The sequence below is a fragment of the Dermochelys coriacea genome, chromosome 9, assembly GCF_009764565.3.
Source record: "Dermochelys coriacea isolate rDerCor1 chromosome 9, rDerCor1.pri.v4, whole genome shotgun sequence".
Classification (NCBI taxonomy): Eukaryota; Metazoa; Chordata; order Testudines; family Dermochelyidae; genus Dermochelys; species Dermochelys coriacea.
In genome coordinates, this window is record NC_050076.1 from 19,770,814 (window position 1) to 19,792,648 (window position 21,835).

Below are 21,835 nucleotides of genomic sequence, written 5' to 3' on the forward strand. Positions count from 1 at the left end.
CAAGCTGTATCCTAATACATTTGTTAAATGTACAAAACAAGGCATATCTGAAAAGAAATGTCTGGTACAAAGTAACACAAAAGGAGACTTTGGGGTAACTGTGAATATCAAATAAGACATGAGTTTGCAACATGATATGATATCAAAATGAGCCAGTGTGATTTTTGGGCTGCATACCCCACAGAGGTATCCTGTCATGGAGCAGTGATGTAACAGTCCCTTTATGGTTCTGATGTGACTTTGCTAGGATTATTGTATGCATTTATCGGTACTTCCATTCTACTCACATTTTAACAAGTTGGTGGGATTCAGAGAAAAGCAACATTGATTAGGAGCTAGAATGACTGATTTATGAAGAAAAGTGAAAAGCAGGAACTGTGCATAGCTTGGCTAAACAACATTTAAAAGGAACTATGATAATAGTCTACAAACATCTGACAGTGTAGGTACCCCAGAAAAATTATTTAGTTTGGTAAAAGGAGATATGACTAGGAGAAGTGGGATAAAAAAAAGGAAGAATTGAGGCTAAATATCAGGAAAAATTCCTGATAGTGACATCTACTGGATTGTGGGATAATCTACAAGGAACGTGACAGAAGCCTCATTGCATGGCACATTTAAAATGAGACCAGATAGATCAGTAATAAGCCTACTTTAGGGCATAAATCTTCATTGCACATGGATGAACAAGGACATTTTTTTTTCTATTCTAACTTGTGGAAAAAAAAGTCTTATACGTTGATCAGACAATTAGAGAGAAAGGTCCTTCTTCGTAAACAAAAATCAGAACAAATATCATTGAAATTCTCTTGTCAGCTTGAAATTGTCACTTTGGAAATGCTGCTTTAGTTGCTATTTGATTTATTTGTCTTCAAATATGAAAGATGTTTCTTTATTCTCATTTCAGGGTGTGGAAACAGTGACTGCATATATTCCTGATGCAGTATGGTATGACTATGAAACAGTAAGTAAATGCATATAATAATGCTGGGCTGAGTCCATGTCTGTGTATTCTTCTCAACATTGTCCTCTACGGATTGGGTTGTGATTGTTAGATGTGGTAGAGGAGATAAACATGAAGGAAGCAGAAAGTTGAGAGAGAGAGAGAAGGGAGGAATGGAGGAGAAGATGGAAGAGAGATAATTAAGGGAAGGAGGAGGAATAGATAGATAAAAAGGAGAAGAGCTCATAACAAATATTAAGCAAGGTTTATTTTTCTTCTAGATTCTATACAGTGCTCTGAACACCACCATCAGTAAATAAGTAGTAAAATATAATAATAATAATTGCAGTCTCTTCTGGGCATTCAAACAGTGGCATGTTATCCTTATTTCTAAAGAAATTAAGTTAACTACTTCTGTGCCAATTCTTTTGCCTGTTGGCTGGAGGAAGAAGATAAGGTTCTACCCTGTGCCTGACACAGGACAGTGTCTACTTTCAGCCTTCCAGGATGAATTGGCCTTTTTTGGTGTGTTGATCATGCTGGAATCAAAAAGTAAACTTTTTTTGTTTGGTGTTATAATCTAAGATGATTTTCTGTGGTAGTAGGCAGACAGTGTCTGAATAGACATTTGTGTATTATAACTGGAGGAATCGGGAGGAACTGGAATGGAAGCTCAGGATGTGAGAAATCGTTCTCTGTAGTGAGTAACGTAAAATACCCATTTTCTCTTCCATTCCCATAAATTAGGGTGGAAGAGTAGTATGGAGAAAACAACAAGCACAGATGTATCTCCCAGCAGACAAACTAGGACTTCATCTGAGAGGAGGCTACATTTTTCCTATTCAGCAGCCAGCTAATACAACATTGTACAGGTACATTTTATGGCTGAGCTCTGTGATCACACTGCTCTGTAATGTGATTTCAGGAGTGGGCTCAGAATTGTCAGATTTCAAACCATTGGGTGTATCATATGGGAATGTCTGAAGTCCATTGCATCCTACGCTCTTTAGTCAAGCTAAAGTCCCACTGTAGCCAGGGGTACAGGATCAGTGAAATACTTCAGTGATATTTGGATCAGGTCCTGAAGCTCTACAGTCAAACATATGGCCCAGTTTGCTTGACAGTTTGCACACACAGGGTTAAATTGTAGCTTTGTCACAAGTCATGAGTAAGTGTCAACATATAGTTGAGCTGCCCGAAGAACAGACTAGAAACCAGACTAAGACAGAGACTCTCAATCTGGTCTCTCGGTCCCCCTTTGCTCCAGAGAAGTGGGGGTAAGTAGTCTTAATCAATTTGTCCCACTCCCTGCTAGCCCAAATGTGTGATTAGCAGCACTGTAGAGAACACTGTCGTCCATCTCTGCTACTGATGAAAGGGATGATCCCTTGTTGCCCTGTGTGAATATGAAGGATGAGTTGCTCAGATTGATTATTGCCTGTGGGACAAAGTGCGGATGTTAGACTAAATTCCTTTCTCAGTGGATATGTGGAAGAACTGATTGATACCCACATAATTAAGAGGAAAAAATGGCCTGTCCTATTGAGGTTAGTATTTAAACTTTGAGATTGGTAATAGCTGAAAACATTGACATACTTTCATGATTAATGAAATAATATGATTACTGGTTAATCACATGTTAATTTTGTGTAATGATTTTTAGTCCTGCCACACATTTTCATCCATTTCCATGAAAATGAAAGGCAATTTATCCAGGGGAAAAGTAGTTTAGAGAAAATCTGTTCTGTTGTGAAATTATTAAAATCTCTCAGCCAAAAAATGGTGAAAGGAAATCTGTAAAATTTTGTAAACACAAAACCTCAGTTTTTAACATGAAGCTTTTGGAAATGAAAATTGGTAGCATCAATATTTTTTCAAGATGTATCAGCATAAACAATGTCTAGATATCTTTTATACTCTTCAGAGAAAGTCTTTCATTTTACAGCCGCAAGAATCCATTGGGACTCATAATTGCATTAGATGACAAAAAACAAGCAGCTGGAGAATTATTCTGGGATGATGGAGAATCTAGAGGTAGGCACATTAGATACCCATAACATTTGAAGTATTAGTATATTTGAAAATAATGATCTTAAACTTTTCATTGGTTTCATGGATCAAGTATTTTATATTAAGCAAATTAGTGGTATAACTTGCAAATAATAAACGTTACAATCAGGGCGCCCAGTCCTGCAAATTCTTACTCATCTGAATAGTTCAGTGGGACATTAGTGAGGGTTTCGATATGCAACCTCAAGTGGAGGAAATGTAATGTTCTATTCACAATGAAGGTGCTGAAAGGCTTGTTAGAATTGTTTGTTTGTTTGTTAATATTAAAAAAGGTTTATATTAATCTTTAAAAAATCCAAAGTTGTATACCACATTGCTGAGATATTTTTAATACACTAAGAGGTAAATTCTACTTTCAAATTAGCTGTTGTAAATCCAGATTAACTCCAGTGGATGCAAAGCTAGCTCGGGTATGTCTACACATGCTGCAGTCTTGCATCTGAATCACTGTGAACATACCCTTGGATATGGGGCTAAATACAGAAAGTGATAAAGTTGAGTGCTAAAAGTGAGGCATCTAAATCCATCTTTAATTGAAAATAGCCTCATTTTCAGATGTACTGAGCACCCAGTGAAGCCGATATTTTGCCCTATATACTGAACTTTATGCTTTTGCTGTCATAAACAAACAAATATTTCATCACTGATAATGTTAATAAACCTTCTACGGTTGTTGCTGTATTGTTGTTGTAGCACTTGTAGCCACTAATCAGAGCTGAGGGTCCAGCTGCTCTGGATACTGTAAACGCACACAACAAAAAGTAGGAGGATTTAAGTGTACCTAAGTAACAGGATTTTGTTGAATAAGTTGAATCAAAATAATAATTTATAAATATTTTCATTTCTATCAAATGTCCAACTCAGCCAAATAAAATATCTGAGTTTTCTCCCTTTAAAATACCATAATGAGTCATGATAATGTTCACAAAAACAAAAGGAGTACTTGTGGCACCTTAGAGACTAACAAATTTATTTGAGCATAAGCTTTCGTGAGCTACAGCTCACTTCATCGGATGCATTTGGTGGAAAATACAGTGGGGAGATTTATATACACACACAGAGAACATGAAACAATGGGTTTTATCATACACACTGTAAGGAGAGTGATCACTTAAGATGAGCCATCACCAGCAGCAGAGGGGGGGAAAGGAGGAAAACCTTTCATGGTGACAAGCAAGGTAGGCTATTTCCAGCAGTTAACAAGAACATCTGAGGGACAGTGGGGGGTGGGGTGGGGGAAGAAATAACATGGGGAAATAGTTTTACTTTGTGTAATGACTCATCCATTCCCAGTCTCTATTCAAGCCTACGTTAATTGTATCCAGTTTGCAAATTAATTCCAATTCAGCAGTCTCTCGTTGGAGTCTGTTTTTGAAGATTTTTTGTTGAAGGATAGCCACCCTCAGGTCTGTAATTGAGTGACCGGAGAGACTGAAGTGTTCTCCGACTGGTTTTTGAATGTTATAATTCTTGATGTCTGATTTGTGTCCATTCATTCTTTTACATAGAGACTGTCCAGTTTGGCCAATGTACATGGCAGAGGGGCATTGCTGGCACATGATGGCATATATCACATTGGTAGATGCACAGGTGAAGGAGCCTCTGATAGTGTGGCTGATGTGATTAGGCCCTCTGATGGTGTACCCTGAATAGATATGTGGACAGAGTTGGCAATGGGCTTTGTTGCATACCCACCCGCTGAAGTGAAGAAACAGATTGACAGAGCCAGAAGAGTACCCAGAAGTCACCTACTACAGGACAGGCCCAACAAAGAAAATAACAGAACGCCACTGCCATCACCTTCAGCCCCCAACTAAAACCTCTCCAATGCATCATCAAGGATCTACAACCTGTCCATCACTCTCACAGATCTTGGGAGACAGGCCAGTCCTTGCTTACAGACAGCCCCCCAACCTGAAGCAAATACTCACCAGCAACCACACACCACACAACAGAACCACTAACCCAGGAACCTATCCTTGCAACAAAGCCCGTTGCCAACTCTGTCCACATATCTATTCAGGAGACACCATCATAGGGCCTAATCACATCAGCCACATTATCAGAGGCTTGTTCATCTGTGCATCTACCAATGTGATATATGCCATCATGTGCCAGCAATGCCCCTCTGCCATGTACATTGGTCAAACTGGACAGTCTCTGCGTAAAGAATAAATGGACACAAATCAGACGTCAAGAATTATAACATTCAAAAACCAGTCGGAGAACACTTCAATCTCTCCGGTCACTCGATTACAGACCTGAGGGTGGCTATCCTTCAACAAAAAAACTTCAAAAACAGACTCCGAGAGACTGCTGCATTGGAATTAATTTGCAAACTGGATACAATTAACTTAGGCTTGAATAGAGACTGGGAATGGATGAGTCATTACACAAAGTAAAACTATTTCCCCATGTTATTTCTTCTCCCCACCCCACCCCCCACTGTCCCTCAGATGTTTTTGTTAACTGCTGGAAATAGCCTACCTTGCTTGTCACCATGAAAGGTTTTCCTCCTTGCCCTCCCCTGCTGCTGGTGATGGCTCATCTTAAATGATCACTCTCCTTACAGTGTGTATGATAAAACCCATTGTTTCATGTTCTCTGTGTGTGTATATAAATCTCCCCACTGTATTTTCCACCATATGCATCCGATGAAGTGAGCTGTAGCTTATGCTCAAATAAATTTGTTAGTCTCTAAGGTGCCACAAGTACTCCTTTTGTTTTTGCGAATACAGACTAACACGGCTGCTACTCTGAAACATGATGATGTTGAGAATAAAGCTAATTTGGAAAATAAAAGGAGTTTGGACTTTGAATTATAAAATAACTGTTTGTGATTTTCAGAGGTGCCTAAGGAGTTATGCACTCAAATTCCATTGAAATTTAATGGGATCTGGGCACGTAAATCCTTTCTTTGACAATTCCAGCCTTTGTCCTTTTTATTATACTTTTGTTAGACAAACCAGGAAGCAGTTTAAACATTTATTCCAAAAACTTCCTGAAGACCTTTTATTACTCACTTAGGCTTTTATTAAAAAAAGATTTAAGGACCTGTAAGTGATAGTTTTTATTGTTTGTTTGTAACCTGTTGTTGCACTATATATATATATATATATATATATATATATATATATATATATATATATATATATATATATAGCTAAGGTTGTGGTTTATGGCATATGCCCATTAAAACTAATGTATTTGAAGAATACCTGGTTTTCAGGAAGTTCTGACCTCACATTTTTAATCCAACTGCCTCGTGCTATCCATAGAGAGAAAGGAATAGCAAAAGAATTTGAGCATGATTTAGCCATGCTGGATAAGTTAAAGAAGGAATTTTACGAGAAATGTCTCAACAATAAGGATTTATGCGTAATGGAGATGGTCAAGGCACCACCACGGTGGTCAAGAATAGATTACACTATGTCATTCCACTTATGTTTCATCTCTAGTCCTGCAAAATATGTCCCTGATCCTGCAAACACTTTTGCATTTGAGTGTTTTTATATACAATTCTCACTGAGTGAAATGGAACTTCTCTTGTACATAAATGTTTTCAGGGCTAAGATCTAAAGGTGGTGGGAAGGTTATATAGGATTACTTGTGTTAACTATTCTGATTTCTGTCTATGATTCTGTCAGGTACTGTCTATTACTGAAATTCATTCTAACCTCTATGTTCAGATAGTGTATATCTTTTGATCTGTAAAACTGTTGAATAGATCATCCTTGGCCTCTATAAATGTGCTCAAGTTTGAGAACTCACAGAAAATTTAAATGTAGTCTCCCTAATAACCATCTTCAAAAAGATTCTGGGATTCTGCTACTGTTCCCCTGCCACTAACTTACCTGTTCACACATCAGTTTTTAATTGAGAGGGAGATGGGAGAGGTCCCCAAATGGTCCACACTAACCATAAACTTCTCACTGAGTGGCAGACCTAATTGTGAGGAAAGACCAGAAGGTGCTGCCCATCTGATTCGCCCGTTTTGGGACACTTGGCTGGCTACATCAGCCTAACTTATCTCTCAGCCCCAATTCAAAAGTGCAGCCATCGTCCTAGGAGGTCTGCCTTCATTCATATACTTGAGCTGTGAAGGACTCGGATTCTCTTCTGGGTTTCACTGCTGTCCCTTTCAAGTATAAAGTGCCCAGTCTACAATTCCTGACTATCACATTGTACTCTGTAAATATTAACTCAGAATATTGAGTCTCTGTGTCCTGATATTGAAGAACTGGGATAGTAAGGGGAAGTTATTTCACTATCTCAGGTAGGAGGGCACCACGCTAGCTGGATGCCAAAAAGTGGGGTTGCTTGTGCTCAGAAGGATCATTGTATGATGATTTTGCTTTATATTGTTGAAAGTGTTTTTTAAAGATCTATGCAATAATAGATACGTATCCTACTTATAGAATCCAGCTCTTATTGTTTTGACTCTACTAATCCTGAGTCATGCAAAACCTTTCAAACTGTCCATGCTCTCTTCAGTCTCATGAAACTCTGGGCTGCCTTAAAGAAAAAGCATTGTGATTTGGCTGATAATTGCTGCAATAAATATTGGATGCCCCGGGCAGTTGCTGATATTTCTACAGAGGGAACATGTTCATTTTCAAGATCTAAAATAACTCAGATTTTATTGTACTAATATTGAGAAACAAAATTATATGAACTGTCATGATTTTTGATCATTTTCTAAAACAAGTCTTCCTAAAAGCTTATGAGTAGCAATCTTCCTTAGAAATTGTTCACAATTTACTAGCAACCACAACCTTCTTCATGTCTGTCTTTTAAAAAAAAAAAAAAAAAAATCCAACACTGAAGTGTTTAGTAGTCAACTCTTACATTTGCTGCCAAAGAGGTATTTTATTCTCTGTTTCATAACTACATTATGTAGAGTATAAGTATAATAGATAAACTCTTTGCATAATAGATAATTGTTCAAAATATTTCAAAGAGTTAGCTTTGAAATATGTATACAAGGTTAAAAGAAAGTGTATATAATCTTTCTGGCAAGTAGCATTTTACTTACAATGCAGATGGATATCAAGTTTAGGCTGTCTTTATGCCAATTGCATGGCAAAGAACAATGTTCAAATAATGTTATTACTTTTGCAAAGTCAAACACTCAAAAGTTAGGAAATAGCACTGAGATTGCGAGTACACACACACACGTGCTACACACTGCACAGGCACAGTTACATGCTGCTTTTTCCCCACAGGATCCCTGCCTTGTTTATATCCAGATTTGGGGAAGCACTTAACCGCTTACAATTAAACATTGTCTTTAAGCATGCTTTGCTGTAGAGCATAAGGACTTTGTAGTGTGTTTCCACAGGTTTGCCTTTACAACAGCTTTTATTGTAATCATTCTTTAACATTCTGCTCTTTAAAAGGAATAGAAAAAGAGCATGCGTTTAAAAACCAGGTAAATATCCCCATAATGTAGGATGAGTTACATGAACATCAGGGTGTGCAAAAGAGTTTAGTAAATCTTCATTTGTCCCTCATTGGAAGCTAGGAATTATGTCTTTATATCAGTTTGCACAGCACCTAGCACAATTATGTCCCTATCTTGATTCAGGCCTCTGGGTGTTACTATAATAATAATTTAGCAGTCTATTGGTTTCTAATTGTGACAGAATCCTATGCTCAACTTGTCAGTAATGCTGGGTAATTTCTGCACTGTGCTTAGAAAATGTTCATTTCTCTCTCAATATTTTAGATATAGTGAAAACTAAATCCTACGTTCATTACCAGTTTTCAGTTACCAATGTAAGTAATTTTTTCATAATGTTATTTTCATTGTGTGCATTTTAAACTGTAATGTTTTCAGTTAATCAGAGCATCATGTTCCGTTGTTTGTTCATTCATTGTTTTACTAACTTTTAGATATCATAAAAGCACCCATATTTCCTGTTAGATAATAAAATTGACATTCAACTATTTATCAAGTAGTAGAACTACAAAATGATGATTGCCTTCAGCTCTCAACATACTAATGGGAGTTTTGCCTGAGTAAGGGAGGAGATGCAGTTCTATTAAAAATGTAGTCGTGGGCTCTATAAAATGTATTTTAATTTATTTCTGCATAATTTTTTGTGGAGGGGTTTAGATTCTAGACGGATATTCTATCAGTAGAAATAAATGAAACTATCCCACATGTATTTGCTAACAAATAATACTGTTATTAGGACAGCAAGTCTATCATTTCTTACACATTAAAAAGAGTCATAAAGTCTGCACGTAAGGCTGAATGTGTCCATTCTATGGGGATGAAGAACTAGGGTAGGGAAGGAATGTTGCATCTACTGCATCATTCACTCCTTCCTTTGATCCCACAGAAGCCCCTTCATGCTTTCTCCATTGGACTTTTAAGGGAGTGGTGGGGCCGGGATCAGAACTACTATATACAGCATTGTCCCCTTCAATCCATGGGGATTCCAAACCTAGATAATTCTGATTGGGTAAGAATGAATTCAGGTGGTGTTCCTTTCTCTGCTGTGCTGAAATTCACCCAGGGGAACAGCTGCTGGAGGGGAAATTCACAGGAAAAATAGGAGTGGAATCGTGAATACCTTCATAGATCTGATTATCATTTTTCTTTTCCTTATTCTTAATCTAAAGTATTTTCCCTACGTCAGTGGTGTATAGTGAAGTCAATGAGCTGGCATTTTAGAGGTGTCAATTTTTAATTTTTATTATAAGGAGTGAATGTCAGCAGTTTAATTAGGCTGTCAGTATGTAGATAGTTGATAGTCTCTTGTCTTTTCTAGATTTAAACAAGAATTTTTAGCAGCTATTTAATGGTTGCATTCAATTCACTCAAAAAGAGTGAATAATGTTAAAAAAATCCTAATTGTCTCACATAATAAGTCTGTATTATTATTACAGCTACCATGACACTGACATGTATAGAATTTAACAGTATCCTTTCCTGGTGACTGAGTGGTTCAGGGCACAGGTAATAAGACATAGAGCCTTTTATGAGCGTGTCATCTGTTTGATACTAGCACAGCTCCATTGTGACTGAAAGCTACTGACTGATGGGAATGTGATAGTGTAAATGTCTTAATGTTGGTCCATGACATGAGTGGAGAAAGTTCACACCATAAAAAATCACGCCTAGTGCACTAAGTGGTAGCCTTGTTTGCATTCTTAGCGGAGAGGCCAAGGACCTGATGTGTTCAGAGAATAAATTATGTAATTGGTTCCTTCAGGTCATAGCTGAGATGCACTTGTTGGATACTGTGGGGAAAATGTCTCTGTTACTTGTGATGCACCTGTTCTGGGAATCGCTGCATAACCACAGGCTTATGTTCAGGGCTATCTGTCTTCCATAGCCCTCAATCCACACACAAACATTGCAGTTTTTGCATAAGTAATCAAAAGTTTATTAGTAATTAATATAATGTATTTAATAATCATTTACGGTTTGTGCTTACAAAGACATTGTAATCAAGGGCATATTTCCTGCTCTGATTGAAAGTCAATAAAGAGAGGTTAATTCATTGCATAAAGCTGACGTGTATCAATTCAATCAATAATGGAAAACATCTAGTTTTAACAAACAAATAACTGACATTTTATTAAACAGGTAAATCGCTAAGAAAATATAGTACCCTGTTCAAGAATGCATCAGCTATCTTCATTTGCCTAGTACATTTGTGCTGCAGACCATAAACTAGGGGTGAAATCCAGTGAGACCAGGGTTTTCCCTATATAGGCAGGTTAAACACATCTGAATCAGAAATGCTCTCCTCCTCTCCACCGTATGCTTTCCCAAAGCGAGCGTAGAGCTTGAAGTAAATGGAGCTATGTGGGAATCTGGTCCTTTAAGGTTTAATCATTTTTTTAAAATAAACAAAGAATAGAGAACCTCTGTTTTATTGATAGCTTTTCCCTCCCTTCTGAACTCAGAAAGCTGGCTGTAATCTGGATCTGATATGTGGGTTAGGATTGAAGCTGAGAGAGATGGGTATTATAGCCAAAGATGGACAAATCATGGTGAGGTTGGAGATGCTGCATTTCAACCTGCACAAGAATGATTTTTCTGAGTGTATTTATGATTTTATGGTTGCAATGACAGTCAAAGTGCTATCCTGGTAGTTGTTCCACAGCCACCTAGATGATGATTAAGCCACTAGATCTAGTGTTTGTTTTCAATTCAGTGATTCAGTCAGTGGTCGCTGAAAGCACTCGGCACCTGACAGAAGATACTGACATCTCTGAATTGGGTACCTGCTGTGACTGAATAGGGTTCAATCTTGTGTATCTAAGTAAATAGGATATAAATCAAGAGTGCCACCTCAACACTTCAATGACTCATGTCCCTCATTTGCTCTTTCCTTATTTCTAAGAAAATAAATTTTAAAAAAGTAAAAGATAAGATAAGTACATTGTACGAATTACAAGAATGAAACATAGTGTTCATAATTTATTCTTTATTTATGTTAAACATATATTATTTTATAGACCATGGTCTTTAAGAAATATACAGTTAAAGAAGATACTAAGGGGAAGAAAAAAAAGTGTGTGTGTCATTTTATAAATTGTATTGTAATGAATTGTTTCGAAAAACAAAACATGACTCTTTCCAGTAAACCGTACAGACTGTGTGTGACAATATAATCTGAATACCTTGTCTTTCAGAATAATTTAAAAATGAATGTTTTGCACATGAACTACATCGATCCAAACAACTTAGTGTTTGAGGAAATCAAAATCTTTGGATTGCTCCATCAACCTACAATTCTTACTGTGTCTTTAAATGGTGTGGTGCAGAATTCTCTTCATAATATCAGCTATAATCCTTCAAATAAGGTAAATAATATTTGAATTCCGGGACAGAACCATCTTAAGAATTTTATAAACTTTCTTTCAGGTGCTTAATAGAATGAGATCCTAGATGTAATCATGTATAGTAAATCTATTTTGTTGCAGAATAAAGGCACTTAAAGATATAATTGTGTTATGCTTAAGTGTATAAAAAGTGCATGTTAGTTTTGCTCTCAGACACACACTTGCAACTCTCAGTTGCCAGTAGAAGTTGTGCATGAACCTCAGATGGCTGGATTTGACTTAAAGAATAGAGTCATATTTGCACAAGGTAAACAGTATTTGACATTAACATCCATGCTCAAAGAGTCCTTTTAAAAACTAAAATGTGCATGGCTCTTAAAGCTTCTCAGGCATCAGTGCCACGAGCACTCCACATCAGGATGAATTCTGAGTGGCGCCCACATGGCAGGTGTATGTACTGAAGAAGTAGTCAGTTTAAAACCCCATTAAGCTGCCATTCATGACAAATCTCATGAAGGAACTTGAGGATCCTGCCACTGCTGTGTATCTGGTTTCTGCACCATCTTTTAACTATTACAGGTGATTGTGCTAAATTAAAATGATAGAAATAAGACAAATAGCCCCAAAATTGATTAGAGTAATTGTGTCTAAGATTAGGCACTTAAATCCATATTTAGGCACCTAATTAACAGTGGTCTTATTTTTATTCGTTATAAACTTCAGTGGAAGCTGTGAGTACTGAGCCACTTTTATTTACTTGCTTAAGTATTAACTTAGGTGCTTGTTATAGAATTCAAGTCTGAAAATTTTAGCTTTCACTCATTTTAAAAATATTAATAAACTAAGTATTCATGGGGTAGATCCTCAGCTGGAGTATGTTGTCATAGTTCTGTTAATGTCAATAGAGCTATGACAATTTATACTCAGTGAGGATCTGAGTTGGGGGTTTGAAGACAACATAGCTTAAGGTCAGTTTGAATAATTGTTCTTTGTTTAATTTTTGACAGGTTACCCATGTAACTGGCCTTAAACTTGAATTAGGAAAATCATACTTACTGGAATGGAATCAAGAGTTAAGTAACACTGAAAAATTTAATTGTCACCCTAGCCCCAACGCAACACAACAGAATTGTGAAGCCTTGAACTGTATCTGGATGGTGAGGAAAAATGATTTCTCTAACAGGGAACAAGAGTAAAAAATTTAAGAAATTTTTATCTTTTTCCTTATGGTTTGCTGTGATGAAAAAGATGGATCAAGGCAATTTCAGAAGGGAATTAGTCTGACAATTTTCTCCTTTTACAAGACTTCTTTAAAACAAGGGGCCACATTGTCAGCTGGTGCATGATATCATAGCACTGTTGACTTCAATGGAACCAGGACAGTTTGGAACAGCTGAGGATTTGACCAACATGTATTAAAAATAGAAGAAGATGTGGTATTCTTAAAAGACAGGGACAAATAATACTTATAATTATGCAGAATAGATAGGACTTTATAAAAGCTTCCACATACAACTCTTCCCCTGCACTTCAGCTCAGAGTGCCTTTTGCAGGTCAATCTGCCTTCGTCAGCATTCCATACTCTCAGTAAAACAGGTTCTAATTAAAAATTAGCTCTACTGGAACATGAGATCTGAAGAAACCCTTGAACTTTAAGGAAGTTTTCATCCAGTTTTCAATTTAATGACTTGGATCTCTCTTTGTAAAATGGATCCAAACAGGAACAGCTGATATGAAGTTCTTCAAACTTGGGTGACTTTCTTTTCTGGATCTAAATCTATATTTTAAAACTTGGATGCATCTCTAGCTCTGAAATCTAAGATTCTATGCAAGCCACTCCTGAGAACATAACAGTCATGATGGCTGATGTGTTTACCTCCACTCACACTGGATACTTGTAGTACAGCATCACTATGTGAAATGCTTTGGCATGATGAATATTTGAAAAGGCCTGTCTGTCTCTGTGTAAAATGAAATTTTATTCCTGGTCTGAGCTGGTACTTTTTTAAAAAAATGAGACTCTTAATCTTATCAAATTGTGCATTGTGCAGTTGAATAAACCTCCACTGGGAATTGGGATGTGCCCAGCAAACTTATTTTCACTTGAGAACAGCTAGACAGAGTTTGAAGCTATGTATCCAGAGGTGAAAGTTTACTGCATTAAGCCACATCAACAGATGCAACCACAGACTGATTGTTTTTGGATGTTCATTTTCAGTTAGAGCAGGAACCTGGAAGTCATTTGCTGTCAGTTCTCAGACAAACAGGGCTTATAACCCTTGATGGCAATTTTAAACATTATTCTAGAGAATAATAATAATAATAATTAATCCATTAATTAATTAATTAATTAATTAATTATTAGAGGCCTTCAGGGCGCAGCCACCCTGATATGCCTCTGAAGACCGAAAGAGGATGGCGGGGACACTTGAAGATGTCCTCTTGAAGACATCCAATAGAAAGGATAGAGATCTCAGCACCATGTGGAGGAATGGTGTGTCAATTGTATGAACAGCAGCTGCCCAAGACTGCCTATCTTTGTGCAATTAGGCTGAAATTGAAAGGGTGAGGTAGAACCATCCTCTCTTAATTTTGAATGAATTTGGGTTTCTATCTAAATTGTTCATACAACTTTGCCTGAACACCATAAATGCATTTTTAATAGATGCAATATGCTATAAAGTTGAAAGGATTGATCGCTTCCTCTTTGCTGAACCCTCTAGTAACATTAACCTTTTCAAGGAGCTCGACATGAAATAGTTTCATGTTAAAAATAGGAGTCTTGTGGAATTCTCTCTTAAGGTTTAAAATTCAGGTTCCCAAATACTGTTTACTGATCTACAATATATTTGAATTTTCAGCCTGTCTCCACTGGTAATGGTCCATCCTGTTACTACCCTTCTGACTATGGTTATTCTGTCAGTCAAATTACATACACCTCTTCAGGTTTATCAGTGAACCTCAGCAGAAATAGTAATTACTCTAACTCTGCTAAGAAGTCTACTACTCCTATCAATATACTTCGCTTGGATGTGAAATATCATGACAACAATATGCTGCAATTTAAGGTAAATTCATTCTGAAATTGTTGTGAACTGAGATTTCCATTGGTTAAATTTTTTTTCTTATATAAATTATCTTTTTTTAAAATCAGTTGTCTGCTTTTTGTACATTGGTTGACTACTCTGACCTTTCCACCTGGGGTAGATTTCTTCATTTAGCTAAATAGCTGTTATTTGGGTTTAGGCCAAATCCTCTCCTCACAAGAGCTTATGTCCTAGTTCTTATAACTTATCATATGTAATAGTGTATAAGCACCCAAACAACGAATCAGAATTTGGAGAATCTTGAGGAACTTTATCATTAGGATGTAAGTATTATGCATTAACAGGAAGTATTACTGTAGTTATAACTTTTGAGCTAATAACACTTATAAAACTACATTATAAAAATTACATTATAAAAATAACTTTAATCAATTATTAAAGTGATCATATTGCATATATTGAATTCACCTATTAAGACAAACTATAGAATAAAGGGAACATAGACTTGCTATGTAAGCATAGCAAAAAACATAAAGCATTAACAAAAAACTTATAAAGGTGGCTTAAAAGTGTGAAAAAGTGAAAATCCTCTTTACTATGTATAAAAATAAATTCGGGGCCACATTCACTAACAGTAATCTCTTGAACAAAACAAGATTCTTCAACCTTCATTGCTTCTTATATACCAGTCCATATATCTATTATTTTAATTATAATGATATAACTAAGAAAACTGATATTGAAAGAGAATGCCTTACCCAACACACTCACACTACAATTATTTATCTGTTTTAGCTAAATGTTTGTTCAAGACTTTTAACTATAGTGGTTGCATTTGAAAAAGTTTGTGAGAAATCTTCCTCTGTTTAAGGTTCTACCAGTCTGAGAGGTGTAGCCTGTAATTAATATGGGGAATAGTGATTGAACTTGTAATACTTCTAAAAAGCGATTGAACTTTTAAGTGCCATCAAAGTATAGATCTTTTGAATATTTTATATGCACTCAAGTGAACTGATTTCTGCTTCATAGATTTATGATTACAACAATAAAAGATATGAGGTTCCAGTACCACTAAATATCCCTAGCAGTCCTACAAGTACATATGAGAATAGACTCTATGAAGTAGCGATTCAGAACAATCCATTTGGCATCCAGATTCGACGCAAAAGCACAGGGACAGTTATGTAAGTAAATTCTTCCTTTTTTTTTTTGCTCTAGGTAACATATTTTTTATTTTAGGTTGCGTCAAACCATGTTAGCTTCCACTGTATTGTGCTAGGTGTATTACCTCTTGTTTTCTTCCCCCAGTGGCAGCAGTCAGATAATGACAGCCCCTCCTTTTGGGATATGCCTAACCATTGACCACGTGCCTCAGTTAATAGCCTAATAGACTGATTGTTAATGGACTGAACTTCCATAGGGCTAATAGCATTGAGGAACATCTCTTCCTCACCAAATGGCCAAGAAGTTTCCCTTATCACCTCACATAATTGGCTATTGTAAGTTTTAGATCTCATGGCAGAGTGACTCTAATGACAGTATTTTATTTCCCTCTGCAATCCCATGTTTCAATTGAATAGAATAATTAGCAGTTTGCTTTTGTCTTTGGCATGGGTAATTGTTGGTTATGACAAAAGATGTTCGGCAAATCTTATTGCTTGTCTGGTGCTGATTTACTTTTCCCCTTAGCATCAAGGTTGTGATTGTAAGATATTTTTACTTTCATCTCTTGGTATGAGTTATGATTGATTGATTTTTGTTTGTTCTGTTTCTTTTTGTAAATGGACACCCTTTTGCTTACTTTTTGTATGTGCTAGGGGTTTTGTTTGTTTGGGTTTTAAGCAATATGGTTCTTCAGTAGGTGTCCCCCCGCATCCTCTTTCCTCCAAGATTGAAACTTTCAGAACAAAGGGCAAGTGGCCCTGACAGCAGTGGTCACAATTGCCTCTTCCAATGAGTGCATTTTCTGCCTTTCTATCTGTTTGTCTGCATGTTAATACCAGTCAATAGGGTATTTTAACTTCTCCCAGGGAATTGGGTGTGGTCTCTCAGCACCTGCAGCAGTTGGGAAATGGGAAGATGTCTGTCCAGAAAAAAGGCATCTACCTAAACATAGGCCAGAACTGATAGGGATTGGACAGTGGAAAGACCAGACCCCATCTTTCCAAATGAGAAGGGGATGGTGACTGATGCAGGTAGCCCTGATCAGTAGGTGTGGTTGTTTTGTGGGCCTTGTTACTTGCAAGGTCTTCAGACAGAACATAGAATTTGCCTAAATTTCCCAGATGTGAAAGAAAGTTGAAGTAGCCTTTTGAGACCATCTGAGCAGTCCCACTTTTTACAACAGCAGGACTTCCTGCCCTAGGGTTAGGAGTTATTACTTGTCCTGTACATGTTGACCTGATGCTATTCCAATATCTAGCCAGTCAGTGTAATCATTGGAGTGTGTGCTCTTTCATCATATGTGCTAGGTGGAAATACCGAAAATGTTGGCTTATATCTGAGTAAATTGCCTTATTCTAAAGTACCACATCTTCTGGTGAAAATTTTGTTTGTTTGTTATATGTTGCTTTTTATGTTTAAAACACAACATAAGAGGCTAATTAAGATGAACTGTTTATTAGCAGGAGAAAAAAACTTTTGTAGTGATAATCAAGATGGCCTGTTTAGACGGTTGACAAGAAGGTGTTAGGATACTTAACATGGGGAAATAGATTCAATGTGTATAATGACCCAGCCACTCCCAGTCTCTATTCAAACCCAAGTTAATGGTATCTAGTTTTTTTTCTCCTGCTGATAATAGCTCATCTTAATTAATTAGCCTCTTACTCCACCTTTTCACGTTCTCTGTATGTGTGTGTGTGTATATATATATCTTCTTACTATATGTTCCATTCTATGCATCTGATGAAGTGGGCTGTAGCCCACGAAAGCTTATGCTCAAATAAATTTGTTAGTCTCTAAGGTGCCACAAGTCCTCCTGTTCTTTTTGCGGATACAGACTAACACGGCTACTACTCTGAAACGTTAAATCTTTTGGATTACGGATGCTGATGCAGCTATTCAAAGCTGATACACACTCAAATGGAGAGACCTTACACCTGAGACTGAGACAGACCTAGAAGTGTAAGCACTGAGAAGACAGAGCGGAGATGCAATTTCTATGCAATGTTGCTTCTAGAGCTGTTTTCTGGAAGATGCGCATAAATGCGATAACTAAGGACTTAGTCTAATGCTGTATAAGTGTAATGTGGTACACTGGAACTTTATGGCAGGGGAGGGTAACCCCCTTGTCCACTACCCCATTCAACAGTTTTTCCCCCCGAGGGTCATACCTGGGGGACAGGGGTTTACCTTTAGAGGTCAAAGGGAGGAAAATGTCTCAGGAAAGCGCCAGGGATTGTGGAAAGCAACTGCAAACAGCTGCCTCTGTTCATGGTCTGAAGCTGGCATTCCAAAATGAAGAAGTGGGTTTCTGATCCCCTCCTTAACACTGAAGAATGTCTTCGGGTTTGCTGTTTGAGACTGTAGTTCAGACTCTGGCAGGGTTCTGGGAAGAGGGTACAGTTCATATCAGACAGAGACTCTCCTCCTTGTTCCTAGCTGTTGCACTATATTAAAGACAGAGGAAAATACATAAATATACGATTTTCATGTAAAAAATTTCCATTGTTGCTACAGGGGTGAAATATTCTTAAAAAGGGGAACAAAGAGGACCCTGGGAATTATAACCAAGTCAGCCTAACTTCAATGCTGGAAACATACTGGGACAAATTTATTAAACAATCAGTTTGTAAGCACCTAGAGGATAAAAGGGTTGTAAGGAATAACCAGCAAGGATTTTTCAAGAACAAATCATGCTAAACCAAGCTAATTTCCTTCTTTTACTGGAAAAATGGCCTAGTGGATATAGGGGAATCAGTAGACATTGCATATCTTGACTTTTAGTAGGGTTTTTGACAGTCCCACAACATTCTAATGAGCAAACTAGGAAAATGCAGTCTAGATGAAATTATTATCAAGTGGGGTGCACAACCAGTTGAAAGACCATATTCAAAGAGTAGTTACCAATTGTTTGCTGTCAAACTGGGAGGCCATATCCAGTGGGGTCCCACAGGGGTCAGTCCTGGATCTGGTGGTGGTCAATATTTCTATTAATGACTTGTATAATGGAGTGGAGCATGTACTCATAAAATTTGCAGATGACACGAAGCTGGGAGGGGTTGCAAGCACTTTGGAGGACAGGACTAAAATTCAAAACAACCTTGACAAAATGAAGAACTGGTCTGAAATCAACAAGACAAAATTCAATAAAGATAGGTGCAAAGTACTTCATTTAGGAAGGATAAAATCAAATGCCCAACTCTTAAATGGGGATAACTGGCTAGGCAGTAGTACTGAAGAAAAAATCTGGGGTTATGGCGGGCCACAAATTGAATGTGATTCAACAATTTGATGCAGTTGTGAAAATGGCTAATGTATTTTGTAATACAATTTGTTCTTTTAAGGTACTTAAAATTGAATTGTAGTGAATGCTTGGCCAACCAGAAAAAAACCCATTAATACCATTCCATAACCATTCGCTCTCCTGGAACTGCATAATTATTCAGAAGATCTATTATCAGATCATAATCAGATTAACAACAAAGAATGAATTGAATTGCACTTCATTTGCAATGAATGAGATTCAAAATTAGATTTTCAGCACCGGGCAAAAAAATCTGCTATAAACAATAATGACATCTCCTTGTTGACTAAATCACATGTGGCACCAGGGGTTGAGACTGTAGAGGGGACAGATGGGGAAGGTGATCATATTGTTTCAAACAGCTCCACCAAAATAAGCTCTGCCATACATGTTGACAAAATGAGAGGACACTTACAATAAATTGAAACACCTCACTGAAATCGATGGCCTCTCAGAGCTGTTGTTTCAGGCTTTTTGCAAACTTTTGTACACCTCTCTGCATCAGTTACATTTGGTTCACATTTGTAATGTGTTCTTTGCAACTGTAACAATAAGAGACATCCTTCTTTTTTTTTGTAAATGAAAAGTGTGTTACTGGAGGACAAGATGGAAACTTCAGTACAGTGCTAGTGCAGTATATGGGCATGCACTAGCTGTTTCTGAGCCCTGCATAGCACTGAAAACCTCTATTCCGCAATATTCTCTTTATTCTTTCCACCCTTTACTGATGATAATGGTATAATTCTCATTCTTTTTCAGTTGGGATTCTCAGGTACCTGGCTTCATCTTTAGCGACATGTTCATTCAGATTTCTACCCGTCTGCCATCAGAGTATATCTATGGACTTGGTGAAAATGAACACACTACTTTTCGGCGTGATATGAACTGGACCACCTGGGGAATGTTCGCCAAAGACCAGCCCCCTGGTGTAAGTAGAAACAGATTTTGTTTTTTCTCTAAGTAGCTATGCTTTCTTTGCTTTATATGCCTCTGGGTCTTTGTAGCGTGCTATTCACTTAAACTGAATCAAGACAGACACTTTTTGAGAATTTAATGTACAATCCACTGAATTCTGTCTGGGGGTGGCGGGCTCATTTTGGCTATGACTTGTTGGACAGATCCACAGATGTGAATGGGCTATGCTTGGTACAGAAACTGAGGAGGGGGCAAAGGTGGCATCACATTACATTTGCATTCCCCTGGCTTGGCGGGGAAAGATAAAAAGTGTGACTAAATTTGCAGGCAGGCCCAGCATTGAAATCCCACAAAGCCCTGTCAGTCCTGATTTGTAAACTTCATATCTCAGTCATAGGCCTTTGAGTTGAGAGACCGGTATTAGTGCTCATCCAAAGGTCATTGAAGTCAATGTAAAAGTCCCGTTGGACACTAGATCAGGCCCAGGAAGTACTGTAGTTTATGATGTGGAAAAATGTGTTTCAGGGAATAGGTTATGGCCGTCTCTAATCCTGTCTTTTTAGGTATGATCAAAGACCCTGATTGGAATTCAAGTCTTGATGCAGACCTGAACAGTGGCAAATGCATCATATGCAATAGTACATTGCTGCTTTTCATGCTTTTCAGCAAATTGTTTAGTTGTGTAAAATTGTTAACAAGTGTGATGCCAATTTGCATATTATAGGATAGTCAAATTTCCAAACAACATAAAGGTTGCACCCACAGTAATGCTCACATACCTGTTCTGCATGCAAAATCCTTTACCTGTGTGAGCACACTAGTATCTGGTAACAGATAAATCATTGTTAATGGATACTTGTGTATGCATATGTTTATTTTCTGTATGGTGATGCGTGATTTCCAACCCCTATAAAGTGAACAATGAAAGTGGTGGCATATTTCTCTCAGAGCTGCCCACACAACGGATATTTTGGTTCCCTTGCAGTTCTGAAAAAATCAGAAAAAAATTGTTTCAGGTAGAACTTAACAACATTTTTTAAAAATTTCAGCAAGTCTAAAATTGTGGGTTGTTTTTTTTTTTTTACTTTGGGTCAAACTAAATGTTTTGTTGAGCTGAAACAAAACTTCAGTTTGCTGAAGATTTTCTTTTACATTTTTTAAAAATAAAGTGAAAGAAAGTTATAAAACAAAAGTGTTGTAGACTGAAAAATCAAAAGGTTTTGTTTCAAAATTTTCAAACACATTTCAGTTTTTTAAAATTAAAACAATTCAGTGAAACTGACATGAATCTTTTTGGTTTGCTGAATCTGCATTTTTGCCTTCCCCCCCCCCCCACATCAGCCAAAAATTTTAATCTAGCTTCAACTGCTCTGAACCATTTCTTTCCTGTATATGCTGCTTCTCTACAACTCCAGTCACCACAATTATAGTCCCCTGATCATTACAGTTTCAGCCCTAATGCCTTTCAAATAAGAGAGTCACCAATGTGAATACTGATTACAGAAAAAAACTGCTTGAAAACAGGAATGCTTTGTACTGGGAAAGATGCTTCATGTTATCAATAGTTATTCAGGGATCTACAGTAGT

At 37.2% G+C, this 21,835-nt stretch overlaps 1 protein-coding gene across 1 annotated transcript in view; it reads left to right on the forward strand.

Moving 5' to 3' along the window:
- SI (sucrase-isomaltase) overlaps window positions 1–21,835 on the forward strand; it is a 144,635-nt gene that overhangs the window by 45,610 nt on the left and 77,190 nt on the right. Inside the window, exons 20-28 of the mRNA XM_038417278.2 lie at window positions 908–964; window positions 1,691–1,815; window positions 2,889–2,977; window positions 8,742–8,791; window positions 11,669–11,839; window positions 12,826–12,975; window positions 14,680–14,886; window positions 15,895–16,049; window positions 20,093–20,261. Coding sequence (XP_038273206.1) covers window positions 908–964; window positions 1,691–1,815; window positions 2,889–2,977; window positions 8,742–8,791; window positions 11,669–11,839; window positions 12,826–12,975; window positions 14,680–14,886; window positions 15,895–16,049; window positions 20,093–20,261 — 1,173 coding nt within the window. The remainder of the gene's footprint in view (window positions 1–907; window positions 965–1,690; window positions 1,816–2,888; window positions 2,978–8,741; window positions 8,792–11,668; window positions 11,840–12,825; window positions 12,976–14,679; window positions 14,887–15,894; window positions 16,050–20,092; window positions 20,262–21,835) is intronic.